Genomic DNA, 24,130 nt, shown 5'->3' with positions numbered 1-24,130 from the left:
CCAGGGTGAGGGGCTGCAGCTGCCCTGCTGAGTGGGTCTGTGTCACCACGGAGACTATTCTTGGTTGAGACAGCTATTGCTTTGTGTCTTTGTTGGAGTAGGTGAAAACAGAAAAATTATTTTAACTATGATGTGTGCATGTAGGCTGTGAGCTAATGAGCATTTTATCTGACAAGAGAGAAAATTTTTATTGTTTTGTATAAAACTTGCCTTTGATTTTCATTCAGTCTCCTTATCTGTCCTAAGCCTCTGAACTCAAATACTTCAGAACATTCACTAAGACACGGATTATACTAACAAATAAAACTTTTAAAATGTAGCCATTAGGTAATAAATAGCATCATGTTCTGATGGAACCCTTGCAAGTCACACTGGGAATGGGCAGAAGTGTGACCGGGCTCGTCAGGTGCAAGTCTGGCCTGGGAAGTGGAGCGCGAGGCCTGGTCCCAGGCTGCGGTTCAGTGATGAAACTCCCAGCAGACACTAGAAAGACTCACTGGCTTAAAACCAGAAAACCACAGCATTTGGGTTGCCTCTGTCCCACTGCACGTTGTCTCTTAGCTAGTCCATACCTGTTGCCAGGCCAATATTTAAGGAAGTGCAAGGTAGGAACTCAGAAGAGGTAAGGGAAAATAACCAGTCTGGGAAAGGAGACAACCTGGAGACCAGCAAGACAAATGGGTCAAAAGGATGGCTTTGCTGTTCAAGACTCTGTATGTTCACGGCATTAACTGCTTTTTTTAAGTACATTTTAGCAATCATTCAAAAAAAAGCTCAAAAATGTTTGATCACCTCATTTCAGAAAGCACTACACAATTCTAGAATATTAAGAATCTCAAGCAATACATACTCACCCCGGTGTCAAGTGTGCTTGGAGGAGGGTGAGGGCATTGGCCAAGAAATGCATCCGCATAGCTAGTCTCTGTTTTTGCCAAAGGCAAGTGTAGGCCGGCTTTCACCAGCTCTGGGTCTCAGACCACCTGGTCCAGAATCACCTGGAGAACCTGTTACAAACGCCAATTCTCAGGCCCCAGCCAGCACTCATTGGAGCAGAAGCTGTAGCAATGGGACCCTAGGATCTGCATGTCAAGTGAGCTCCCCAGGTGTTTCCAGTACCACCTAAAACTCTGACCCAAGTAACAGCAGCTGGTGACAGGGGAATAAAACCACCACCTGGAGAGCTGGAATGTCAGACCTGGGAGTTTCCACTCTGGTCTCCTCCGTCTAACAGGGGAGAGTAGAAGTACTGAGAAGTTATAAATGCTAAGAATTCAGCCACTAGGAAACGAATTCAGTGTGAACAAACCTTTTCAATAGGTGGCTTTTACTCAGACCTAATTAAAGACATCCCTTTAAAAATTTAAGCCCATTCTTTTCTTTCAATCCTTCGTAAAGATAGAGAACGGGGTCACGATCCTCAGTAATTAATTCCTCATATAGTAAGGGAAAGCTCCAAGAGTCACAGGGCCACATAGCTGCTTTCTTCTCTCCAGGCTTAAGTTACTTTAATTCTTTGTCAAAGTACCTGTTTAAGCTAGAAGAATAGGATAGGATTTTTCAAAGCTGTGCAAGGAGAGGAAATAAAACACCCACTTCACTCTACCTGAGTAGTTAATATTTTTTTCTATCGGACACAAGAGAGTAGAGCTGGATAACTATAAGGGGAAATATAAGGAAGTGTTAAAACATTGATTTGCAATATTAATGTATTTCAAGCTAGAATACATTTTATAGTTTTAGTAAATCATCTTGTGTATCATTCTCCTTCGTCCTATTTTCTAAACCTGTAAACATCTTGCCCTTTGGATCTTGGGGTTCCCTCTCACTGAGCCAGTTTGTCTTCGTTCTCATGCAAACTTCTGAAAAGAACAATCCCTACTTCCCATCCACAGCACATCACTTTCAATTTAATCCTCAAAATTAGCCCTTTGCTTTGATCTCTTTGGGTTGCTGTAACAAACATACCATAAACTGGGTTGTTGAAGCGACATTTATTTCTCACGGTGCTGGAGGTTGGGTAGTTGAAGATCAAGGCACCAGCAGACTGTGTCTAGTAGGCTCTTCCTGGTTCATAAAGGGCCATCTTCTGTGTCCTCACATGGTGGAGAGGCAGTGGAGCTCTCTGGGGTCTCTCTTGTAAGAGCACTAATCCCAATTCATGAGGGCTCTACCCTCATGACCTAATGGCCTCCCAAGGCCCCACCTCCCAATAACCATCACATTGGGGGGGGATTAGGTTTCAACAGAAGAATATGGAGGGGATACAACATTCAGTCTTTAGCACCCTCAGTAAAGGGAGTGGCCTAATTGCCAAACGCAAAGGACAGTTTTCAATATTATATCATACTGCTGTGTATGACGACACTACTTAGCACTCCCTCCTCAAGATTCTACTCCCTTGGCTTCTGTGACACTTCCTTTTCCTCACTTTCCACCTACATTTCACGTCACTATCAATGGTTCTTCTCCAGGGTTCCTCAGCCCCTCCAGAGTGCCCTGATATTTGGTGCTCCAACCCTAGTTCAGTGCTCCAACCCTATTTCATTGCTCCATCCTACACACTCCCTTGGTATCCTATAATCTCTCCTGGTCTCACCAACCAATTCTTTCCAATACATTGTGCAGTCTCCCGAGATTCAGACTCACCTGTGTGGTGGGGAAAAGTGCAGGCTCTGAAGCTAGACCACATGGGTCCATCCCATAATGTCTTCATCACCCACCAGCTCCGCAATATTGGGCAAGTTACTTACCATCATCGTGCCTTTGTTTCCTCTTCTGCAAAATGATGATAAATAATATCTCCTGGGACTTCTACTTCTGGCAGTATGACAAATCAGATACTTTCAAAGGGCATTCTCACTCTTCCTGGTTAAATTACTGTAAAAATACATTTTAATGCATTCCTGCACTCACTAGAAAGTAAGGAAAATCTCCAAGGGGAAAAAGAAAACAAAGAGCTGAAACCAGACCAGGAGGCCGTATGTTGTTAAGCAAGTGCAATAGAGAGCAGTGCAGTTGACCTGATAACTCCTGCAAATTGAGAGACCAGACCTGGAGCTTGACCTGAGATTCTGAGGACCTTATAAGTACCAGAACAGTAGTTTTCCTGGCTCACAACAGGCATACACAGAAGTCCTCTCTAGAGGAAAGACATCTCCAATCAGGGACACAGGATTCCCACACGTTATATTCAAGAAAATATAAGTTCCAAACACAATGAGGGTGAAAACCACCATGAGTGAGAGTCTGGAGAAACACCAGTTATAGACTGACCTGTAGAATTTCAGATACTGAAATTATCAGATAGAGAATGTAAAATAATTGTTTGAAATATTTAATGAAATTAAAGTTTGAACTTAAAAAAAAACAAAGAACAAGAGAATATCAAAAATATCTAGACACGTATAACAATCTCAGAAATGAAAAAACAAAGTGGAAATGAAAAACTCAATGAATCAGCCACGGCCTGGCTTGGACTCAGCTGCCCTTGGTGCCATAAATTCTAGCCTAAGGCAGCTTACTAGAAGCCCATGCCTGCCTTATTTGATTTCACCCGGGCTAGTCACCCAGGCTTTATAAATTACTAGAAATACTCTCCTCATTTCATCAAAAATTGGTATCAGGAAAAGTGTGTAAATCCACCAGAGGGCAAAGAAATTTCTGACTCTACAGCCCTAAGGAGACATTCTACATTTTTCATTTTCTTCTCTGATGCAATAATTTCCTGTTATGGAGAGACAAAAACATTATAAACACATAGGATCCTGATTCTGTATAGTTCTGTGAATTAATTCTATTCGTAAACATAAAGGATTTTCAGAGAGAAGGCTAATAGAGTTATTTACCAGTACAACATATACAGTATATGGGTAATTTTGTTAATAATTTGGTATTTTGTTAGGTGTCAGTGGGAACACTAAAGAAGATAAGCTACATTTTTTGATTGGTTGATTCATCTTAAATTAAAAACAAAGACATTCCAGACATATGGTCTCTGAAGGACAGAATATTTCATTGTTTTTTAAAGATTTATTTATTTATTAGAAAGAGAGACAGCTAGTGGGGGGAGGGGCAGAGGGAGAGAGAATCTCAAGTAGACTCTCTGCTGAGCAGGGAGCCCAAGGCCTGGTGGATCCTGAGACCTTGACCGGAGCCGAAATCAAGAGTCCGTTGCTCAACCAACTAAGCCACCCAGGCGCCCCAGGAAACTTCATTTTTAAATGCGATGCTAAAATTGGGGAAATTATCTGGTGGGAAAATTTTATAGGCAACTACTTTAAATTTACAAAGAGAATACTTCCAGTTAACCACGTGTAATAAAATGGTGTGTAAAGTTAGCAAGAAAGTCGATATGACAATTATGCTGCAAAAAACTAAGAGATAAATCAACCGTTTAAAACATCTGACAAAGGCAGAAGAGTTAACAATTTGTGAGACTTGAGCAAAAGTCATTTCATTTAAATCATATACACTATAAGAAGTTCAACAAACCTTTGGGTGTTGACTTCTCTAAGAATAGTTAAGCTAACATAGCCCAATTAGTTAGGTACTATGGTGATAAGGTACTTAAAATCAGTCTGTAGCTAATGTAATTACATGAAGGCTTTCTCTTTTTTGTTTTTGTTATCTTAAATAAGATTTTTTTTAAAGCCTCATATTAAAGCACTTGTAAGAAAAGAAGACTGGTATATATAAAAGGTTTCCCTCACAGCATAATCTGTAATTAGCCTGACAATCAGGCTTTGCAGCTTGCAACCAAAAGCAATTAATAATTTGATAATTCTGTAGTGCATAGCATTTTGGTAAGATTAACTTCCTTAAAAAATCAGGGATTTTTAGCATTTTCAGAAGTGCACCAACTTCTTTCAAGCCATTAGGTTAGTATCACACTAAATTATGATCAAATATACTTGGGTGACCTAAATGAGTTATTAAGTCTCTAAGAATACTAAGTGCAACCTTGGTAACCTGGGACACACTCCAGGCACAAATCCAGTGAAGAAGGCTCAGTAACATGGGTGAATAGGAGGCTATCACCTCATTCGTTTCTGTGATAAAAACAGATACAACCCTTGAAAGTAGAGATCTGTATTTATACAACTTCACCCCTGGGGGCATAGCCCTGTCTGGAACAGGACAGGCAGAACTCAGGAGGAAAGCCTGAGTCCTACTGACCTGAGGAGTCAGAGGAGGAAGCCTGGGTTGTCAGAGTGGTTAGACATCAAGATGGGTAACCCCCCAAAACAGGAATGACAGAGAGGGCAACCCCAAATTATGAGTGGAAAATGCCCTTACGTCTTCGGCTGCCAGCAGGCAAGAGCTCCAATGATTCCAATACAAGTGAACGGCTGAAAAGCCCGAAGTTCAAGCTCTGTCAGGAGACAGTGATACGGCAAACAGTCCAGGCTCTCTGTGAAAACTTCCTAAGGGCCACAGCTTAGAAATAAGAGCCACAAACCAGGACTGAGGTATGTTTCCTAAAAGCAAGGACAAAACCAAAATAGATCCACCCCGACAAAGCCTACAATCAAATCTCCACAAGCTCAAAATGCTGTGTCAGCAATTTAACTGCTTCCTAGAACAAAACATGCTTCAGAGGGAGATAACAGAATCCAGAGTCTCTATCATTACATAATATATCATGTATCATTATATAATAAAAAGTCACTAAGCAAGGAAGGAAACAGGAAAATATGACCCTTAGTCAATAGGGGAAGAAAAAATCAGCCAACAGCAACACATACAGTGATGACCCAAATGCTGGAACTTGTAAAGACTTGAAAATAACTAGGTAAGTATATTGAACAACCTGTAGTAAAAGATGGAAATAACGGATACAAAAAATGGAGAATTTCAGTGGAGATATGAAAACCATGAAAAAGAACCATGGGGACATCCTAAAATTGAAAAATCCAACATCTAGAATTTAAGTTATTGGAAAAGACTAACTTCAGATTGAATATATTAGAATTAAGGACTTATCAGTTTGAAAACAAGTCAAAAGGAATCATCCTGAAGCACAAAGAGAAAAATTATTGGGAGGAAAAAAAGCCATGATTATCTGTGGGGCCATATCAAGCGGTCTACACACATGCACTTGGAATCCTAGGGAAGAGTGAGGCCGGTATGACATGTAGGACACACGGAGAAAATAAACCCCAGCAGGCACATCCTGTCAAACTGCTGAGAACCAAAAATAAAGATAAATCATAGAAGCAGCCAGGGAAAGACAGCACATCATCTACAAGGGAACAGCGGCAAGAATGGAAACTAACCTCACATCAGACATAAGAAAGAAGGCTGAAGACAGTAGAATAATCTTTAACGTGCTGAAAGAAAAAGCTGTTAACCTAGAATTCTAATTCCAGCAAACATATCTTTCAAAAATGAAGGTAAAATAAAGACGTTTTCGGACAAACAAAAGCTGATAAGAATGTTGTCTCCAATAGAGCTGAACAACAAGCAATTCATAGTAAAAGTTCTTCAGACTAAAGGAAAATTATTCCAAATGCAAGCATAGATTTGCATGAAGGAAAAAAGAGCACTGGAGAAGGTTCATATGTGGGTAAATGTAATACATTTTTAATTTTTCTTTGTGTAAGCAAAAATTAAAATGTATAACGAGGTTTGTAACATACAGAAGTAAAATACATAACAACATCACACAAGAGAGAAGGGGGTCTAAATGGAGTTACACGGAGTGAATGTACAGGTGGGTTTTATGAAGGCACGAGTCGCACTGCAATCTCTGAGCAGACCCACAGCCTGGCCCCTGACCAATTTCTCTTTACCACTGTGCCATGCTCCTGTTGTCAAGTGAAATTTTTGCCACTACGTGATTACTTCACTTGGTGACAATATGGATGATAATGTTATAGCATTGTTACCATTTTAATCAAATCATGAATGGACTGAAAAATTCTTGAGATTCAAAATGTCTGACCCGCTTGCCTCTGCTGAAGAAAGCTGCCAGAGTTGGGTCCTTCCACATAATTTGCTGTGCCCTGTGGTTTATGACCCAGCTCCACCGGCCACAGCTGGTTGCAGGACCTAGGCCATCCTTAAGGGCAACCATCCTTTGGGTAGACATAAGCGAGGCCAAAATAACCCACTAGAATAATCTCTACCCAATCAGGAAGATCTCTTTTGGTTTATTCAGACCCTCTTTCAGGAGCAGGAGTAGCAGACAGAAACACACAGAGAGAAGCTGAAAAGCACATGAACGACGGGAGGATGCGTAGTGCGACTACATAGCAATGGACAGCCATTTCAAAGATGAGGGCACAACCCAGCCATCCAGCTGCTGTGTGCTGCTGTGTTCACTACGTGAGGAAGAGCCATTTTTTCAGCTCTCTAAGAAGCTGAGCCTGAGGGGATGGCTGCCTCACTGTCCTCCGTATTCTGAAAACAAGCCTCCAGCATTTAAGATAACACGAATGTGCCTTTGTTCCCTGCAACCAAAAGGAGCCTGTCCAAATTTATCCTAAAAAAAAAACAAAACCACAACAAAACAGACTTGCAATATACGACACATTAAAACAGATATTTCAGGCATAAAAAATACTATATTACTACACACGAAGGGAATATACGGTCTGAGGTTTTGGCATTTACTTTAATACAGGGAATTTTTTAAATGTGCAATGAAAATTACTACATAGCTGTTCAGAAGATAAATGAAAATGTGAATAGTTAAGCACCCACAGTCTTCTCAATGCCATTTAAAAAGCAGGCATTTCTTCAAACTGTAATTTAACTCAGGAATCAAGGGGAAGTTCAGAAGGCATTAACAACTCTGCTTATTTTCCCAGGCTCTTTACATGAAAGCAAATTTCAGTTCATTAAATTCATTTTTAAAGATAGCTCAATTAAAGGTATTTTATCTCTCTATATATTTGTGAATCTTTTTGTCACAACTACAATTGGTTATTAGGAAGATGATATATATTGTACGTAATTCAACGTGAAAAAAGGAAACCAGGAGCACCTTAAGTTGCACATTGAGGTATGAGAGCTGTGTGTCTCACGTCTACCTGAAAATTGGTGTAAACACGTAAGCTTCAGATTATTGACTTAAGAAAATCGCATCAAAAATTACACTTAGCAGGAGCGCTTGGGTGGCTCAGTTGGTTAAGCATTTGCCTTCAGCTCAGGTCATGATCCCAGGGATCTAGGATCAAGCCCCACGTTGGGCTCCCTGCTCAGTGGGGAGTCTGCTTCTCCCTCTCCCTCTACCCCTCCCCCAGCTCCCGCTCATACTCTCTCTCAAATAAACAAATAAAAGCTTTAAAAAAAAATCACAGAAAGCACTAATAATCATTCTGGTTTCCTTGGCACCCAGCATTTTTTAAAAGCTTACACTTTCCAGCGGTTATTATTTTGAAGTTTACAATTTCGTAACTTGGTACTTCCAAAGCACTACGCAATTCTAAATATTTGTGACAAGTCTGTAAGGTAGTTCTGTATTATCCTGAATTTACAGCTGAGAAAAGGATTTAAACAAAAAGGAATTTTTTAAGGATACATAATCAGTGGCAGAACTAGGATACACATATTTGACTTTCTAGTTTCTAGGTCAGGAAAATTACAAATCATTAGTCAAATTATTTAGAGAGATACATTTTTAATACATTTCCGTTATACCACTGTTCTAGAAATCTCTGTAAGAAGACAAAGTCTGTGCCTGAAAGTTGGTTAATTATTTCTCCTTTGGCAGTAGAAAACAGCTTGCAGATGGTACAACTATGTCTGTTTCCGGGAACAAGCACTGTAATTGGGTATTAAAGAGACCGGGGATGTTTCCCCACGATAAAAACATCCACTCACAGGAGACCTCTGAGGCATTAAGAAGGGTTATAAAACCAAATGGGATCATAGCTGTGCCTACAACATAAACTCAAACGCGTAACAGAAAAGAAAACAAGCGCTATAATTTCTCATAGAGCACTGCACAGTTCCAGGGTAGTTTTCTTCTGAAGACATAATTACAATACTTCATTTCCAAGGTGAACAATATTTCCCCAATCAGTATCTGTACAACCTCCATTTCCTTTATGGCTCCGCTTCTTTCATTCCTCGTTTGTTTTAGATTCTCCGAGTAAACCTGGCATATGACATTGTATGATTCCAAGTCTCTACTTTGAATAGTACTTTCCTATATTAAGATTTCTGAAAGTGGAATGGTTTTAAAATACATCTTGTGGCTACAAATACTGCCACATAACTCATCTTCACAAAACATTAATTTAGTCATTATTTAATATTAAAATCATGTATTTATGGCTTGGTGCAGTTATTTTATTATAATCAAGGTGACAATACAAATAGCTTAATAGGTAGCTAGTATTTATGACACATTTTAATTCTGAAAGCCCACTGTTAAACACAAATATTTTCTATTTGAATTTAATAAGCTTCAATTTCATATTTAAAGCAAATCAAGTGATTCACACCCTATCCTCATAATATATTCATGAAAAACTTGCTATCAGCTAAAGCATTCACTGTCAGATGTAGCCATACACCAACTCACAACTGTTTAGTACAATTTTGTTACTCTTGGGGCGCCTGGGTGGCTCAGTTGGTTAAGTGTCTGCCTTCTACCCAGGTCATGATCCCAGGGTCCTGGCATTGAGCCCTGCATTGGGCTCCCTGCTTAGCGGGGAGCCTGCTTCTCCCTCTCCCTCTGCCTGCTGCTCCCCCTGCTTGTGCACGTTCTCTCTGTGTCAAAAAAATCTTTAAAAAAATTTTTTTTGTTACTCTTAACTGTCTTTCTACATTTTCTGCTGTTAAGATTCAGGCTATGTTCAACTGGCAAAAATTACAGATTGATAACAGTGTAATGGGGATATGGAGAGTCCCTTGTAAATACTGTTAGTAGGAATGTAAATTGGCAATTATTTTGGAGTTCAATTTGGCAATAATTAAAATTTTACATATATAATTTTAATTATATATATAATTTGGCAATTAAAATTTTATATACGCATATGAAATTATGTATATATGTATATATATATACAAACACATACACTGTTCAGCATGCAAATTCATGTGTAGATTTATCCAACAGAAATACCAACCTAAGTGAGCCAAGATATACACACAAAAATCAACACAGCATTATTTGAAATAGTGAAAAATGAAATGAACCTGCACAGAGAAGAGGCACCAGAGCAGGCCTGAGATTGCAGTCCTTATAAAGGCCTGCTTGCAAGGCTGGCCCTTGGATGACATCCGGGAACTTGGCTGGTGAACAATTCCGTACACTTTCCCTGAAGACCCAAACCTGTATATAAAGCCATCATGCAACTGACCTACTTTACAACCCAGAGCACCACCCTGCACTGAGACTCAACTGGTTTTAACCTTTCCTTACTGCTTAAGCCACTGCAAAACAGGGTTTTATTGCTTGCAGTCAGAAGTACTCCTCTCGATTTCCATTTCTGTTGGCTTATATAAAATGACACTGAATTTACAGGCAAGAGCCCTAAATTTGCATCCCAGATGCATCACTTCCTAACTCTGTGAATATGGGCAAGGCATTTACCATCTTAAGATAGAGTTTCTTCATTGTACAAGTGAAATGATACTTTGTCGTTTAAGTATTATTATGAAAAAAACAGAGGGCAACTCACTGTGTTAGCTGTACAATGTTGTAAATGTTAATGATCAGACAAGTTCTAGCAAATAACCTAGTACACAAGAGGCCAGTGGTACCTCCAAGTGCTCCAACACTAGAATGTTTAAATCCCAGAAGCTCTGTCCAACGTCCATGTTATGAGAACTGCCCATATACTACCAGGAACATCTGAAATCAGGGGAAATAATTTTGTTTAGTAGCTAATGTGACAGCATACATTCTAATGAAAGTTTACTTGGCCTAGCATCAGTATTTTTATTTTAAAAGATTATAGATATCACACATTTTCACTCAAAGGACATCTGCAAAATTCCTGAATATACAATACTTGAAAACGACATGGAGTATAATCAACTGTAAGACAGGCCGAGCTAACCACATGGTGTGGAGATGGTCTGCTAGTGGCAGCAATTCAAACAACATGGCTTAAGGGATCTCCATTTAAATTTCTTAAGCGAGAAATTAATGGAGGTACGTCCACAAAGCTTAGAAATCTTCTGTATCATCTCTTCTGCACCATAGACACATTCTGGAATTTACATGACCACTCTTGAAGGTTTTTTTAGAAATAATTAGTATTTAGGGGTGCCTGGGTGGCTCAGTCAGTTAAGCGACTGACTCTTTGAGGATTCTCCCTCCCTCTCCCTCTGCCCCAGGAGCCACACGTGTGCATGCGCGTGCACATGTGCTCTCTCTAAAAATAAATCAATCTTTAAAAAAAAATTTTCAAAAAGAAATTATTAGTATTTAAATGTTGTACTTAAACAATGTACTGAACTAATCATATATGTGTATCTATGTGGACACATGCATACATGTATCTGTACATACACAAACATACACATACACATACATAAATGTTAGGCCAAAGGGAGCTTTGAAACAAGCACCAAAGACTATTTAATTGATTGCAGAAGTAGAAACTGGGCTTCCTAAATATCAATTATGTAAGTTACTGACCACATAAGTTTCATATGTTCAAAAATAAAGCAAATAAGGCAAAAATTGTATTGCACTTAACCATACAATATATAGTTACTACACATCATAAACAAATCCATTACCATACTATAAATATAATTAGCCACTTGCATGTAATAAACATTACTACTTCAAGAACAAATATTTTAAATAGTTAATATTATCAGAACTATAAGAAGTAAAACATCACAAAAAGTTATAGGAAACAATAACCTGCAAATAACAGGATTATTTCTATTACATTCTAAATGCAAATTTTATTTCCATTTATGCAGACTTCATAAAAGGAAATGTTAAAATTAAATCCTGAAGTAAATTCTTATGTTCCTTTATAAATCTAGAGCAATGTTAAGATATTGCCACTTCAGAGAAATAACCTATAGTTTCCCAGAAGAATTATTTTTAATACTGGCAGTCTTCCTGTTCAATATATAAAATATAAATCTTTTCTTCTGTCAGAGATGTCGAAATTAAGAATTTTTCACTGGGTTCTTCTGTATTTTCTTTTCCTCTTGGGTGCAGTGAACTCTAAAGACATAAATGAAGAATTCTGTCAGGTCTACAAAATAATACTTTAACTGATAACATACATTTAAACGATATAGCTGTTTAACTGGAATGCCCTTACAACAAAGCTCCAACAAGAAATCCTAAACCAGGGGCACCTGGATGACTCAGTCGGTTAAGCGTCTGCCTTCAGCTCTGGTCATGATCCCAGGGTCCTGGGATCAAGCCCCGCATCAGGCTCCCTGCTCAGTGGGGAGCCTGCTTCTCGCTCTCCCTCTGCCTGCTCATGCTCTCTCTGTCTCTCTCTCTCAAATAAATAAAGTCTTCAAAAAAAAAAAGAAAGAAAGAAATCCTAAACCTAACATACACATGATTCTTTCCTTCAAAATGATACTGCAGTTGAAAACTTACTAAAGTAGATTCTAGTCTTCCCAAATCCTGTTTAATGATAAGCTACTCTGAAGTTGTCTCATATGGGTATGCTCTCCCTACAACTACCATAGACCCAGTGTGCCAGATCTGAAAGGTATACAGGCCAGTGCAATGAGAATGAGAGAATGACTAACATTTGAATTTCATTTCAATTAAACCTGAAAATGTAACCCAAATCACTAGTACCATACATCTCTTTTTTTTATTATGTTCAATTAGCCAGCATATAGTTCATCATTAGTTTTTGATGTAGTGTTTAACGATTCATTAGTTGTGCATAACACCCAGTGCTCATCACCGCACGTGCCCTCCTTAATACCCATCACCCAGTTACCTCACCCCCACCCCTTCCCTTCTGTAAGCCTAAGTTTGGTTCCTGGAGTCCAGAGTCTCCCATGGTTTGTCTCCCTCTCTGATTTCTTCCCATTCAGTTTTCTCTCCCTTCCCTGTGGTCCTCTGCACTATTCCTTACGTTCCACATATGAGTGAAATCATATGATAATTGTCTTTCTCTGCTTGACTTATTTCACTTAGCATAATCCCCTCCAGTACATCTTTTTGGCTATGACAGCCAATGCCACAACCAACACTCAAATAAGTCTTTATCTAAAAACAGCTGTGAACCTAAAAATTACAAACCATTAAAACAAAGAAAATAATAGAAAATACAAAAACATGAAAATTATGAAAGATGTGAAGAAACAAAATATTCCCCACCAGTGAAAAACAAAAGAAGAGTGATAGGAAAAGCAACGAGAAAAGACAAAAAAGAAAGTAAGAAGAAAAGGAGATTCTAGGAATCTTCTAGATTCCTAGAAGACAGCAGCGACCAGGATGGAGTGCAGCAGGGCAAGAGAGCAAACTGTCCAGTAAACCAGGTCAGAGGTCAGCAAGAAATTTCATTAAAAATATAAAAATGACAAAATCCCTCATGTGTTTGAATATTCCAACAGGAGATTTATACAACTGAGGAAGAGTCTGAAGACAAATTTGTGTTAAGTTTATAGAAAAAAATAAATTAATAAGACAAAAAGTTATCACTCTCTAGGGAAAACAAATGTACAGAGTAAGAAAGAATCACAGTACATTACATGGTTCTGCTGTCAATAATGTTTTATAAATGCAGCATACTGACATAGCTAAAACAATTATATTGGAAGGCTGGGGCCTGGGAAGTATACATGTGTTTGAAGTGGGAGGTGAAGAATATATTAAAGAAAACTATATCCTTGCATTCCTCAGTGGTTAAGTCAAGAGATACTCCACAAACTAAAACAAAAAGAAGCGATAAAATACACATTTTTTAAAGACACAGAGGTAAATACCAAAACAATAACGAGTCAAAAATGATGAATCGTTGAACACTACATCAAAAACTAACGATGTACCAAATGTTGGCTAACTGAACATAATAATAAAAATAAAATAAAATAAAATAAGATAAAGTAAGATAAAAAAATGGGAGTGAGAAGACTGTGGTTTCTTATAATGAATATTATAAAATTATTTGAATTAAGTCATATGCATATGTCATTATAATTTAACCAAATTTTTAAAAATCACAAACTGACAGATTTTAAAATGGGACTTGCCAAAGAGCCAGAAAGGTGTGTATGTGTATTTAACTGTTTACTCACAAAAAAAGCCACCAATCAAGACTGGAAAGAAACTACAGTCTAAAACTCATCACAAGATGGTAAAGGACTACTTTTATGCTAACAAAAGCAAATCACAGAAGCACTCACATTTCTGAAGGAACAAATATTCCTTGTAAAATGTCTATTCTTTGTCTTCCATATACTTCTATTACACCGTTTCTCTCTACCATAACGAACTGGGTTTTCTCCCTAACTAGATTCTAAGGTCCTTGAAGGCACAGGCTGATCTGATTCATTCAACAAGTATTTACTTAAGTCCACTATGGGCCAGTCACTGTACTCAGATCAGATCTATAATAACTGTGATCAAAATAAAATGATTCTTAAATTCCAGTAATATATATCTTTATAGCCCTGTATACAGCTAAGTGTTTGAAACACGACAGGCACTCAGGATATGCTTGCTGAATGAATAAAAAGCCAAATGAAAAAAAAGTCATTAAGCATTATTCTTAACACACATTATCTTCATTATCATTAATGGATTACCAATTATCAAGCCTAGCCTGCTAAATATAACTTATTCTCTGTAATACTGTAATTATTACTAGAGACAAGATTATTTAAAATGTTGTTTAATAAACACTACAAATTATGAAAACTATAACACTAAAAGGTATAGCCATTTTAATTTATGTCACGCAATTTACAACTATTTAGTTACAATCATTCTACAAGTGAAAATTTTACATTCGAATTTGAAATAACTATTTTTTAACAATAAAATCTTTTTAAAGTTATATCCAGAAATTTGTATTTTGTGAACCTTGCTCTTTGTTAGGAATACATTCCAGACATCCTCATGATGAGGTATATTCACGTACTAATAATGGTATTTTACCAATCCTTCACTTTTCACCTCAGTTGACCACTATCTCTCCTTTCCATTTATTTATTGTAGTAACATTTACTTTGAAGTGTCATGATTAATACTAAAATTCTCCAATATGTCAAAGGAAAAAGCATCACAAGAACATACAGCTAACCACCATGCTCCTCAAGGGTTCCAAATCTTAACTGCTCTCCAAGCAGAACTTTCCATCAATATTTGACAAAATTTCATCTGTACCTGCTTCACTAAAACTTTCATCGTCCTCTTCCTCTTCTGTAATTACAGGCATACTCAGCCTTAATGATTTATCCTCTTTATGTACATTCTGCAGGTCATCTGGAAATAGTTGGGAAAATTATTTCATACAAAAACAAAGAATGTTAATCTTTGAGAAAAATTTTTACACAAAATGTCATTACTACAACAACATAAAAATTAGATATTTAAACTAAATGCTAAAATTATAATGGTAAAGAGAAATATGCATTTTATAATACATTCTATTTTAAGTATTATTATATTTGTATCTCTGCTTTGAAAATAATCTAATTCTTCCATTAAAGAAAATGAAGGAAAAGGGAAAAAATGAAATTAGCCAAACATGAATATTTTACTCAAGCTTTATCACACACATCATGGGTTTTATCTGTAGATATCAGGGAATAATCGTGTGCCTTACTTCAACTATATTAACTAATCACAAATGTAATTTTAAAGGTAATAGCCTTGTTTTTGAATGTATACTATCTTTTCTCACTACATCTGCTTTACGAGATAGATTTCTCTAGTCATAATTTGCCACTGACTTACCATTTTCCAAAATATTTTTCCACATCAACCTTCTGGTGCCTAAAGAAATAGCCTAATCAAATTTATCAAATACCATTGTCTTATCAGGTCTCATTTAGCACATAACTTTCAGGTCCCAACAGTAACACCCACATACATTCTCACTCCTTATGCTGCCTTATTCTTTTCCACAATACTTTTACCACCTGATCTATTATATTATATGTTAATTTTTTTCTCTATGGTCTGCCTCCTCCCATTAGAATGTAAGTTTCACAAGCCTAGACTTTGGTTTAAGTTAGTGTATTCCCAGCACTTAGAAAAGTGCCTGGCGGGGTGCCTGGGTGGCACAGCGGTTAAGCATCTGCCTTCGGCTCAGGGCGTGATCCCAGCGTTATGGGATCGAGCCCCGCATCAGGCTCCTCCGCTGTGAGCCTGCTTCTTCCTCTCCCACTCCCCCTGCTTGTGTTCCCTCTCTCGCTGGCTGTCTCTATCTGTGTTAAATAAAAAAATAAAAAAAAAATCTTAAAAAAAAAAAAAGAAAGAAAAGTGCCTGGCATAAAGCAGGGGCTCAATAAATATTTATTAAATGATTAAATAGGGATTGAATGATTTTATACCACAGTATTTCATTTAGCACATATGTTAGTACATACCTGTCAGCACTTCTCAAAAGGCAAGAAATTAAATGAAAATAAACTTAAAATTTCTGCTCTGAACACATATATGCTGAGATCTTAATGGGGTATAGAGTTTATGGAATGAACAGATTGCTCTAAGGTTGAGTTGAGTAAACTGTAGCAATAAGCTTCCATTTAAATACAATTTAAATTTAATAAAATAATACCAGTTTCCCATTAAGTCATTAAAGTAGAATTTTACCTTTACTTGCAAATCATAAATACTAATTACAATAATTTATTACATGATTTTTAAGAGGCAGATGTTTTAGGAAATCTCTTTTTATATCTAATCACATTTTTTTAAAACTTGAACCTATAAAATTTTCCAGTTCACAAAATTATTATCAGTACAATCTACCCAAAGTTACTGATACTGTTCTTCACAATCTTTTAGCCATGTCCATCCATATCCACTATTAATGATTTTTCTCTAAATCCACATTTACAACTTCAAAGATTCTATCCAACAATGTCAAGGTAAGGATTTCTGAGTTAGAAATGGACAGCTGAGGGGTATCTGGGTGGCTCAGTTAGGTGTCTGCCTTATGCTCAAATCATGATTCCAGGACCCTGGGATCAAGCCCCGCATTGGGCTCCCTGCTTAGCATGGAGTCTGCTTCTCCCTCTCCCTGCCCCCCACTCATGTTTTCTCTCTCTCAAATAAATAAATAAAATCTTTAAAAAAAAAAAAAACAGGACAGTTGAGAAGTCTTCATCTAGTCACATGATGATTAATTACATTTTAGAGATGCATCTCTACATTAAGTTTAAAAAATACAAAGCAATGTTCTCTAAAAGCTCTTAAAAGCAAATACAGTGCTTCACCCACTTACCATGCAGCCAGGAACCAGGAAGTAAACACATAGAATTTCAGATATTTATCTCAAAGTCCACATATTAAATAAAGCTCATGAACTTCAGTCACCAGTATGTTCCTCAGGCCTTTATCCAGAACCTGATTACATTTATTTTACATAAAACTGAAATGAACAGCCAACTAGTTTCTCAAACCATTACAGTTAAGCAGCAGCAAAAGGGCAAAAAAATTGCTATAAGCCACAATGACAACAAAAAGAAGACATCTACCACAACAAACGTAATAAAAAAACTTTTTAAAAAATAAGACATAAAAACTGACAAAGTACTGCAGCATGAGGCCATGTAAGTATAAAGATAAACTTCCCCACACACTTGATATTTTTTGATATGATCATTATGATGATAACCCTGAGTCATAAAGAGAAAATTAAATTATGTTTAGGATATACTGTTCTAGAAAGTAAGAAAGCATAAAATATATTTTAGTATTTTTCTAATTATAAAAATGATAGATGTGCATTGTAGAAAACAAGCAATAGAGAAGAATGTTTTACAAAGATATTAACCAGAATAATTAAACTTTTAAAAAGCAAATTTTCACATTTAAATCATTAACCTTAGTTATTACAAAACTAACTCCCTAGAGGGTATCAGGTAGATGGTTTTTACTATGCTCAAAGCTAACAGTGTGGGATACAATTATAACTAAGAGACTATTGCTCAATCTTAAAACAAATGGTTACCAGACATGCAGTTAAAATACAACATACTTAATTGCATGTCTAATTTGAGCTCCAGACCCACATTTCCAGTTACCTGAACAGCAAACATAGCAGTTAAAGATCCAGGCTTGGATTCAGGCACACTGCTATTCCAATCTCAGCTCCATTTATTAGCCAGGACATGCTAATAAAGGACATGACCTTGGACACGTGAAAGAAGTGTGGCAGATACTAAGTGTGGCAGAAATAATGGCTACTATCCTCTCCACCATCCTATCATCATTACTATTACTGATGTCCTTCCAGAAACGTGCATGCTATAGTCTAGGAATGGAGAACACATACAGCCGAAGCTTAAATAATACAAACTTAGGTAAATCCGAGCACTTTTTATTGCCAGACATCTATTACAGGAATTGAACCTGGAAAGGCAGACTGCGACAAATTCTATCCCAAATGAAATCTTCATCCTGTGGTCCTTATTTCTGTCAAAGGCACCAACATTCCTTCAGTTGCTTAGGCATTAAGCATCCTCGTCTCATCCCTCTCCATCAGCCTCTGTATTTGGTTACATACAGCTACATTACATCTATGCTTGGTTATAGACATTGGCTCTCATATCTGTTCGTCTGCTTGCCTAATTCCTACAACCACCTGGCCAGATGCTCATTACTCCTAAACAGCCTTTTACTTAGTGTTCCAATTTTCAGTGTGTCCTCACCTACCAACCATACTACTCCCAGATTGATTTTCTTCAAAGAAAACTGGTCGTACCACTTTTTTGCTCAGAAGTGTCAGATGACTCCCTTCTGCCTACCAAATTTAACGGTTCCCCCACTCAGAGCTGGTCAAAATACTATCCTCAACATATTTTTCTACATTAATAGTAGCTCCGGGCAAAATGGGAGTCACTCTATACTTCCAACTACCCTGCCTTTTTTCATGCCAATCCCTATATGTGTCTTAAGTCTATGAAAGTACTGTTACATTTATTTTTTTTTTAGTAAAAAAAAACTTTGGATTTTTTCTGGATTAGTAAAGTAACATATAGTTAGCACAAAAAATTCAAACATTAGAGAAATTCATGGACTTAGAAATTTCTCATGATCCCATCCTTGAGAATTAACCACTGTTAATAGGCTTCTAGATTTCCTTAATGATATAACATTGTGTTTATGTCTACATATGTATCTTTTAAAGATTTTATTTATTTATGTATTTATTTTAGAGTGTGTGTGTATGTGTGTGTGTGCGCAAGCAGGGGGGATAGAGAGGGACAAGCAGACTCCCTGCTCAGCATGGAGCCCAACATGGGACTGGATCTCATGACCCTGAGATTATGACCAGAGCCAAAACCAAGAATTGGACGCTCAACCAACAGAGCCACCCAGGTGCCCCTACTGTTCATTTTTATGAACAGAAATGCAATCATACTCTTCTTTAAAAAGACATTTTCACTAAGCAATGCATTGGTATATTTTGGACCTATTTTCATGTCAGTATACACAGAACTTTCTCCAGATTTTTAATAATTGCAAAATATTCTTTTGTATGGGCTAACAATTTTATGTACCAAATTTTTCAATGTTACACATTTGAGTTGTTTAGTCTTTGCCATTTCAAATAATCCTACAGTGAATGTCCTGTGTGTTCTTGTCACTTGTAAAGGATAAATTCCTAGAAATTGAATTGCTACATTAAAAGGCATGTACTTTTAAAATTTTGACAGATGATTCCAAATTGCTGCCTGAAAAGGATATGCCAATTTATACTCCCACTTAAAATTCAGATTTTACCTCTTCACACTTTTGCTATCAATGGGTATTCACTTATCCTTAATCTTTGATAATCTAATAAGTTATATAAAATCATGTTTTAATTTACATTCCTTGAATTATTGACAGTAAATATATCTTCATATACATGTTGACTGACTGCACTTTGTGAATTGCCTACTCACCTCCCAAGCCAGTTTTTCTACTGGGTGGTGGCCTTTTTCTTACTAATTTATAAGAGCTCCCCTAAAATTAGCCTTACTATATGTGCTGCAAGTAGTTTTGCAAGCTCTTTTGCACTGTTGGGGAGTATAAGGTGCCTCTTTTTGAAACAAGCATGAAATCAAAGATACCTTTCCACTTTAAGGAAATGAAATTTTGATTAAAGAGAAACTATGAAGTACTTGGATCTTTAAGATATCAAATAACAAACCACTTCCGCTTCAAAGTATTTACAATACCTTCTGAGCCACAAAGCTGGTGAGCCAGAATAGCTGAGTTACAACTGAAGACGTGAATTCAGATATCTTATTACGCTTTCTTTCTCATGGGTTAAATCCTCCCTAACACACCTAGGTAAATTCAATAATAAATCTCGGATGTGATAAGGAACCAGTTCTTAAAAATTAATTTCAGAGTTTATGAAAATGTTTTAGGAAACTACATTAAGTAATAAAATATAGTTGGTGAAGGAACTGATATTTTGTAAGTTACATCTGCCAAATAATTTAAGATGAAAAGAAACTTCATTTAATTTCTTTCCTATCTTGCACTTGCTCCTCCTCTGTTCCTCAGCCACATAAAAACACAACACAACAAAACAAAAACCTGTTTAGGTGTTTAAGAAAGCAGCTTGGCCAGCTGACCTCTCTGCACTTGTATGAAGGCTGATTACTAATAAAAACTGCTTGTGCAGCTTTCAAAACCCAAGTTATCTTTGATACCTTAGAAAAAACAATCTTACAGAAGTTAATTTTTAAATATAATCAAATTAATCAGTCTTTTCCTCATGTCCTCTGGTTTGGTTTTGTTTGGCTTGTTGATTTACACAAAATAAAAGTCACCATTTTCAATGTACAGATTTAGGAGACTGGACAAATGCAGTTGTGCAATTACCACTGCAACCAAACTACAGAACAATTCCATCATATCAGAAATTTCCCTGCCCTTCTGCAGTCAACACCGCCCTCCACCCTCAGTATCTAGCCACCTATGATATGTTTTCTGCCCCTATAAATTTTGCCTCTTCCAGATTGTCTCATATGCCTTTTGTGTCTGTCTTCTTTCTCTTATTTGGCACAAGGCACATGAGTCCCCCATGCTACTACATGTATCAGCAGCTGCTTTATTCCTGAGTAGTATCCCCTGAACACTTATTCCATGGTTTGTCTATCCAAGGACCAATTGAAGATATTTAGGCTGGCTACAATTTTTCACAAAATTATGTACAGAACCACTATAAACTTGCATACACGTAAGTTTTCATTTCTCTTGGGTAAATACCAAGGAGTATGAATCATAAGGTAAGTGTGTGTTTAACTTTATCAGAAACTGCCAAACAGTTTTCCCAAGTGACTGTATCATTCTGGATTCCACCAGCAATGTACGAGGGCTCAACTGGTCTGTGTCCTCATCGGCTTTCGTTATTGTCCATTTTCTTGTTTTGTTTTTTGTTTTTTGTAGCCATTGCGACAGGGGGTAACGGAATGTCACTATGCTTTTAATTTGCATTTCCTAATAACTAAAGATGTCAGACATCTCTCAAGATGTTTATTTGCCAGGCATATATTCTTTTTAAAATATCTGTTCAAATCTTTTGCCCATTATTAATTGGGTTGTTTATTTATTACTAAGGGTTGACAGTTCTTTATATATTTGGATACAAGACCTCTATTAGGTTTGTATTTTGCAAATATTTTCTCCCACTCTGTGGTCTGTCTTTTCATTTTAACTTGAGGCAAGTCCAAAATTTATCAATTTTTTTCTTTTATGGCTTGTATTTTTTATGTCATATATAAAAAATCTTTGCCCAATCCAAGACCAAGACCACGTTTTTTATGTTTTCATCTTTAAGTTTTATGATTTTAGTTTTTATATTTAGGTCTGTGATCCATTTTAAGTTAATTTCTATGTATGATAAGAGGTGTAAGTTGAGGATCTGTTTTTGGCATATGGATATAAAATTGTATCGGAGCTATTTATTGAAGACTATCTTTTCCACTGAATTGTCTTTGCACCTTTGTCAAAAATAAAATTGATCATATGAGTACAAATCTATTTCTAGATTCTCTATTCTTTTCCATCGACTTATGTGTCCACCTTTTTGCAGATAGCACACTGCCTTGATTTCTGAAGGTTTAGTTATTTGTCAAAACTGTTTTGGCTACTCTAGTTTCTTTCCATTTCCATATACTTAAAAATCAGCTTGTTGGGGCGCCTGGGTGGCTCAGATGGTTAAGCGTCTGCCTTCTACTCAGGTCATGATCCCAGGGTCCTGGGATGGAGTCCTGCGTCGGGCTCCCTGCTTGGCAGGGAGCCTGCTTCTCCCTCTCCCTCTGCTGTTCCCCCTTCTTGTGCTCTCTCGCCCTGTCAAATAAATAAATAAAATCTTAAAAAAAAAAATCAGCTTGTTATTTATGTAACTGTTGGGATTTCTTCTTGGGATTACATTTGATCTACAGAGCAATATGGGATTAGGTGACTTTTTACTGGTCTTCTAATCCATGAAGACTATATAATCTCTCCATTTACTTAAATCTTCTTTGATTCCTTTCATCGTTTTGTAGTTTTCAGCATACAGATCCTGCACATATGTTGTTACCTATAATACCAAACTATTCTGTGGTTTTTGTGTTATTACACTTTAATATTTTTTTTTAATTACTAATTATTCCATTGTTAGTAGACAGAAATACTAGTCCTGTACCTAGTGACCTCATTAAACTCACTTGTTAGTTCTGGTAACTACTGTGTAGAATTTTTGAGATTTTCTGTGTAAAAAATAATTTCATTTGCAAACACAAATTTCTTCCTTTGTAATCTAAATATCTATTATTTCCTTTTCTTGCCTTACTTCACAGGCTAGGACCTCCGGTATAATGTATAAGAGGAGCAATGAACAGTCATCCCTGCCTTGTTCCCAATTTTAGAGGGAAAGTATGGTTTCACCATTAAGTATGATGTTAGCTGTAGTTTTTCACAGAAGTCCTTTATCAGGTTGAGGAAGTTTCTTTTTAATCCTAATTTTCTTAGAGATTTTATCATGAACAGATGCTGGATTTTGTCAAGTATTTTGGCTCGATATACTGAGATGATTATATAGTGTCCTTCTCCTTTATTCTGCTAATATGGTAAATTATGCTGGTTTATTTCTTAAATAAAATATTTAAAGAAATAAACCAGCCTTATATTCCTGGGATAAACCCAAGTTTGTCTTACTGTATTGTCTTTTAATATACTGTTGGATTCAACTTGTTAATATTTTATAAAAATTTTTGTATTTATGTTCATGTTTGTGTTTCTTAAAATGTCAATAAGCTGGGAAGTGTCCCTTCTTGTGTCTTCTGAAAGAACAGCATAGTACTCCTTTCTTAAATGGTTTCTGGAATTTCCTGCAAAGCCATCTGGGAATTTAACTTTTTTTAGTAAATGTAGAACTACTTCTTCTTGTGTTGGTTTTGGAAATGTGTGTCTTTTAAAAAATATATATCCATTTTATTTAACTTAACTAACTTACTGGCATATAAGTATTCATAATTTTTCCTTATTATCCTCTTAATTTCTGTAAGGTATATAATAGTATCCCCTACCTTACTAAATTTTGTGTTCCTATGTTTTTTCCAGTGAATTTTCTTTAAGATATTTTTATGCATAAAATCAGTCATTGTAAATCATGATAATTTTATGATCTTTCTGAAATCGTGTCTTACTTCACTCTCCTGCCTAATTACATTAACAGCCAATATTAAATACAACTGATACTTCTACGTATTACCAACGAACATGAGGTGGCCTTTTGTCAAATAACACACACTCACACACATACTTTTTAAAATTGAGTTAAAGATATAACCAACTACGTTTTTATCTGGAGCAGAGATTGACAAACTATGGGCCCAGGCTAAATCTGGCCTATCACCTGTTTTTGTAAATACAATTTTATTGGAACATACTCATTTGTTTATATGTTGTTTGTGGTTACTTTCGCCTTACAATGGAAGAGTTGAATAGCTGTGACAGAAATCATATGGCCTATGAAGCCTAAAATATTTGCCATCAGGCCCTTTACAA

At 36.6% G+C, this 24,130-nt stretch overlaps 1 protein-coding gene across 2 annotated transcripts in view; it reads right to left on the bottom strand.

Moving 5' to 3' along the window:
* Window positions 1-7,596: 7,596 nt before the first annotated feature.
* The window catches only part of SNAPC1 (small nuclear RNA activating complex polypeptide 1), a 30,741-nt gene continuing 14,207 nt past the window's right edge, over window positions 7,597-24,130 (bottom strand). Inside the window, exons 9-10 of one of the 2 annotated variants that reach the window (XM_045810422.2) lie at window positions 15,290-15,388; window positions 7,597-12,151 (exon numbers count right to left, since the gene is read on the bottom strand). In XM_045810422.2, coding sequence (XP_045666378.1) covers window positions 12,105-12,151; window positions 15,290-15,388 — 146 coding nt within the window. In that variant the 3' untranslated portion in view covers window positions 7,597-12,104. Of the gene's footprint in view, window positions 12,152-15,289; window positions 15,389-17,200; window positions 22,427-24,130 lie in introns of those variants that run through there. The other variant, XM_087855986.1, reaches the window with a different exon arrangement.

The sequence above is a fragment of the Ursus americanus genome, chromosome 26 (genome assembly GCF_024610735.1).
Source record: "Ursus americanus isolate L20-20 chromosome 26, mUrsAme1.1.p, whole genome shotgun sequence".
Taxonomy (NCBI): Eukaryota; Metazoa; Chordata; class Mammalia; order Carnivora; family Ursidae; genus Ursus; species Ursus americanus.
The sequence above is the reverse complement of the archived record's forward strand: the minus strand, read 5'-3'. Positions and strand labels throughout refer to the sequence as shown.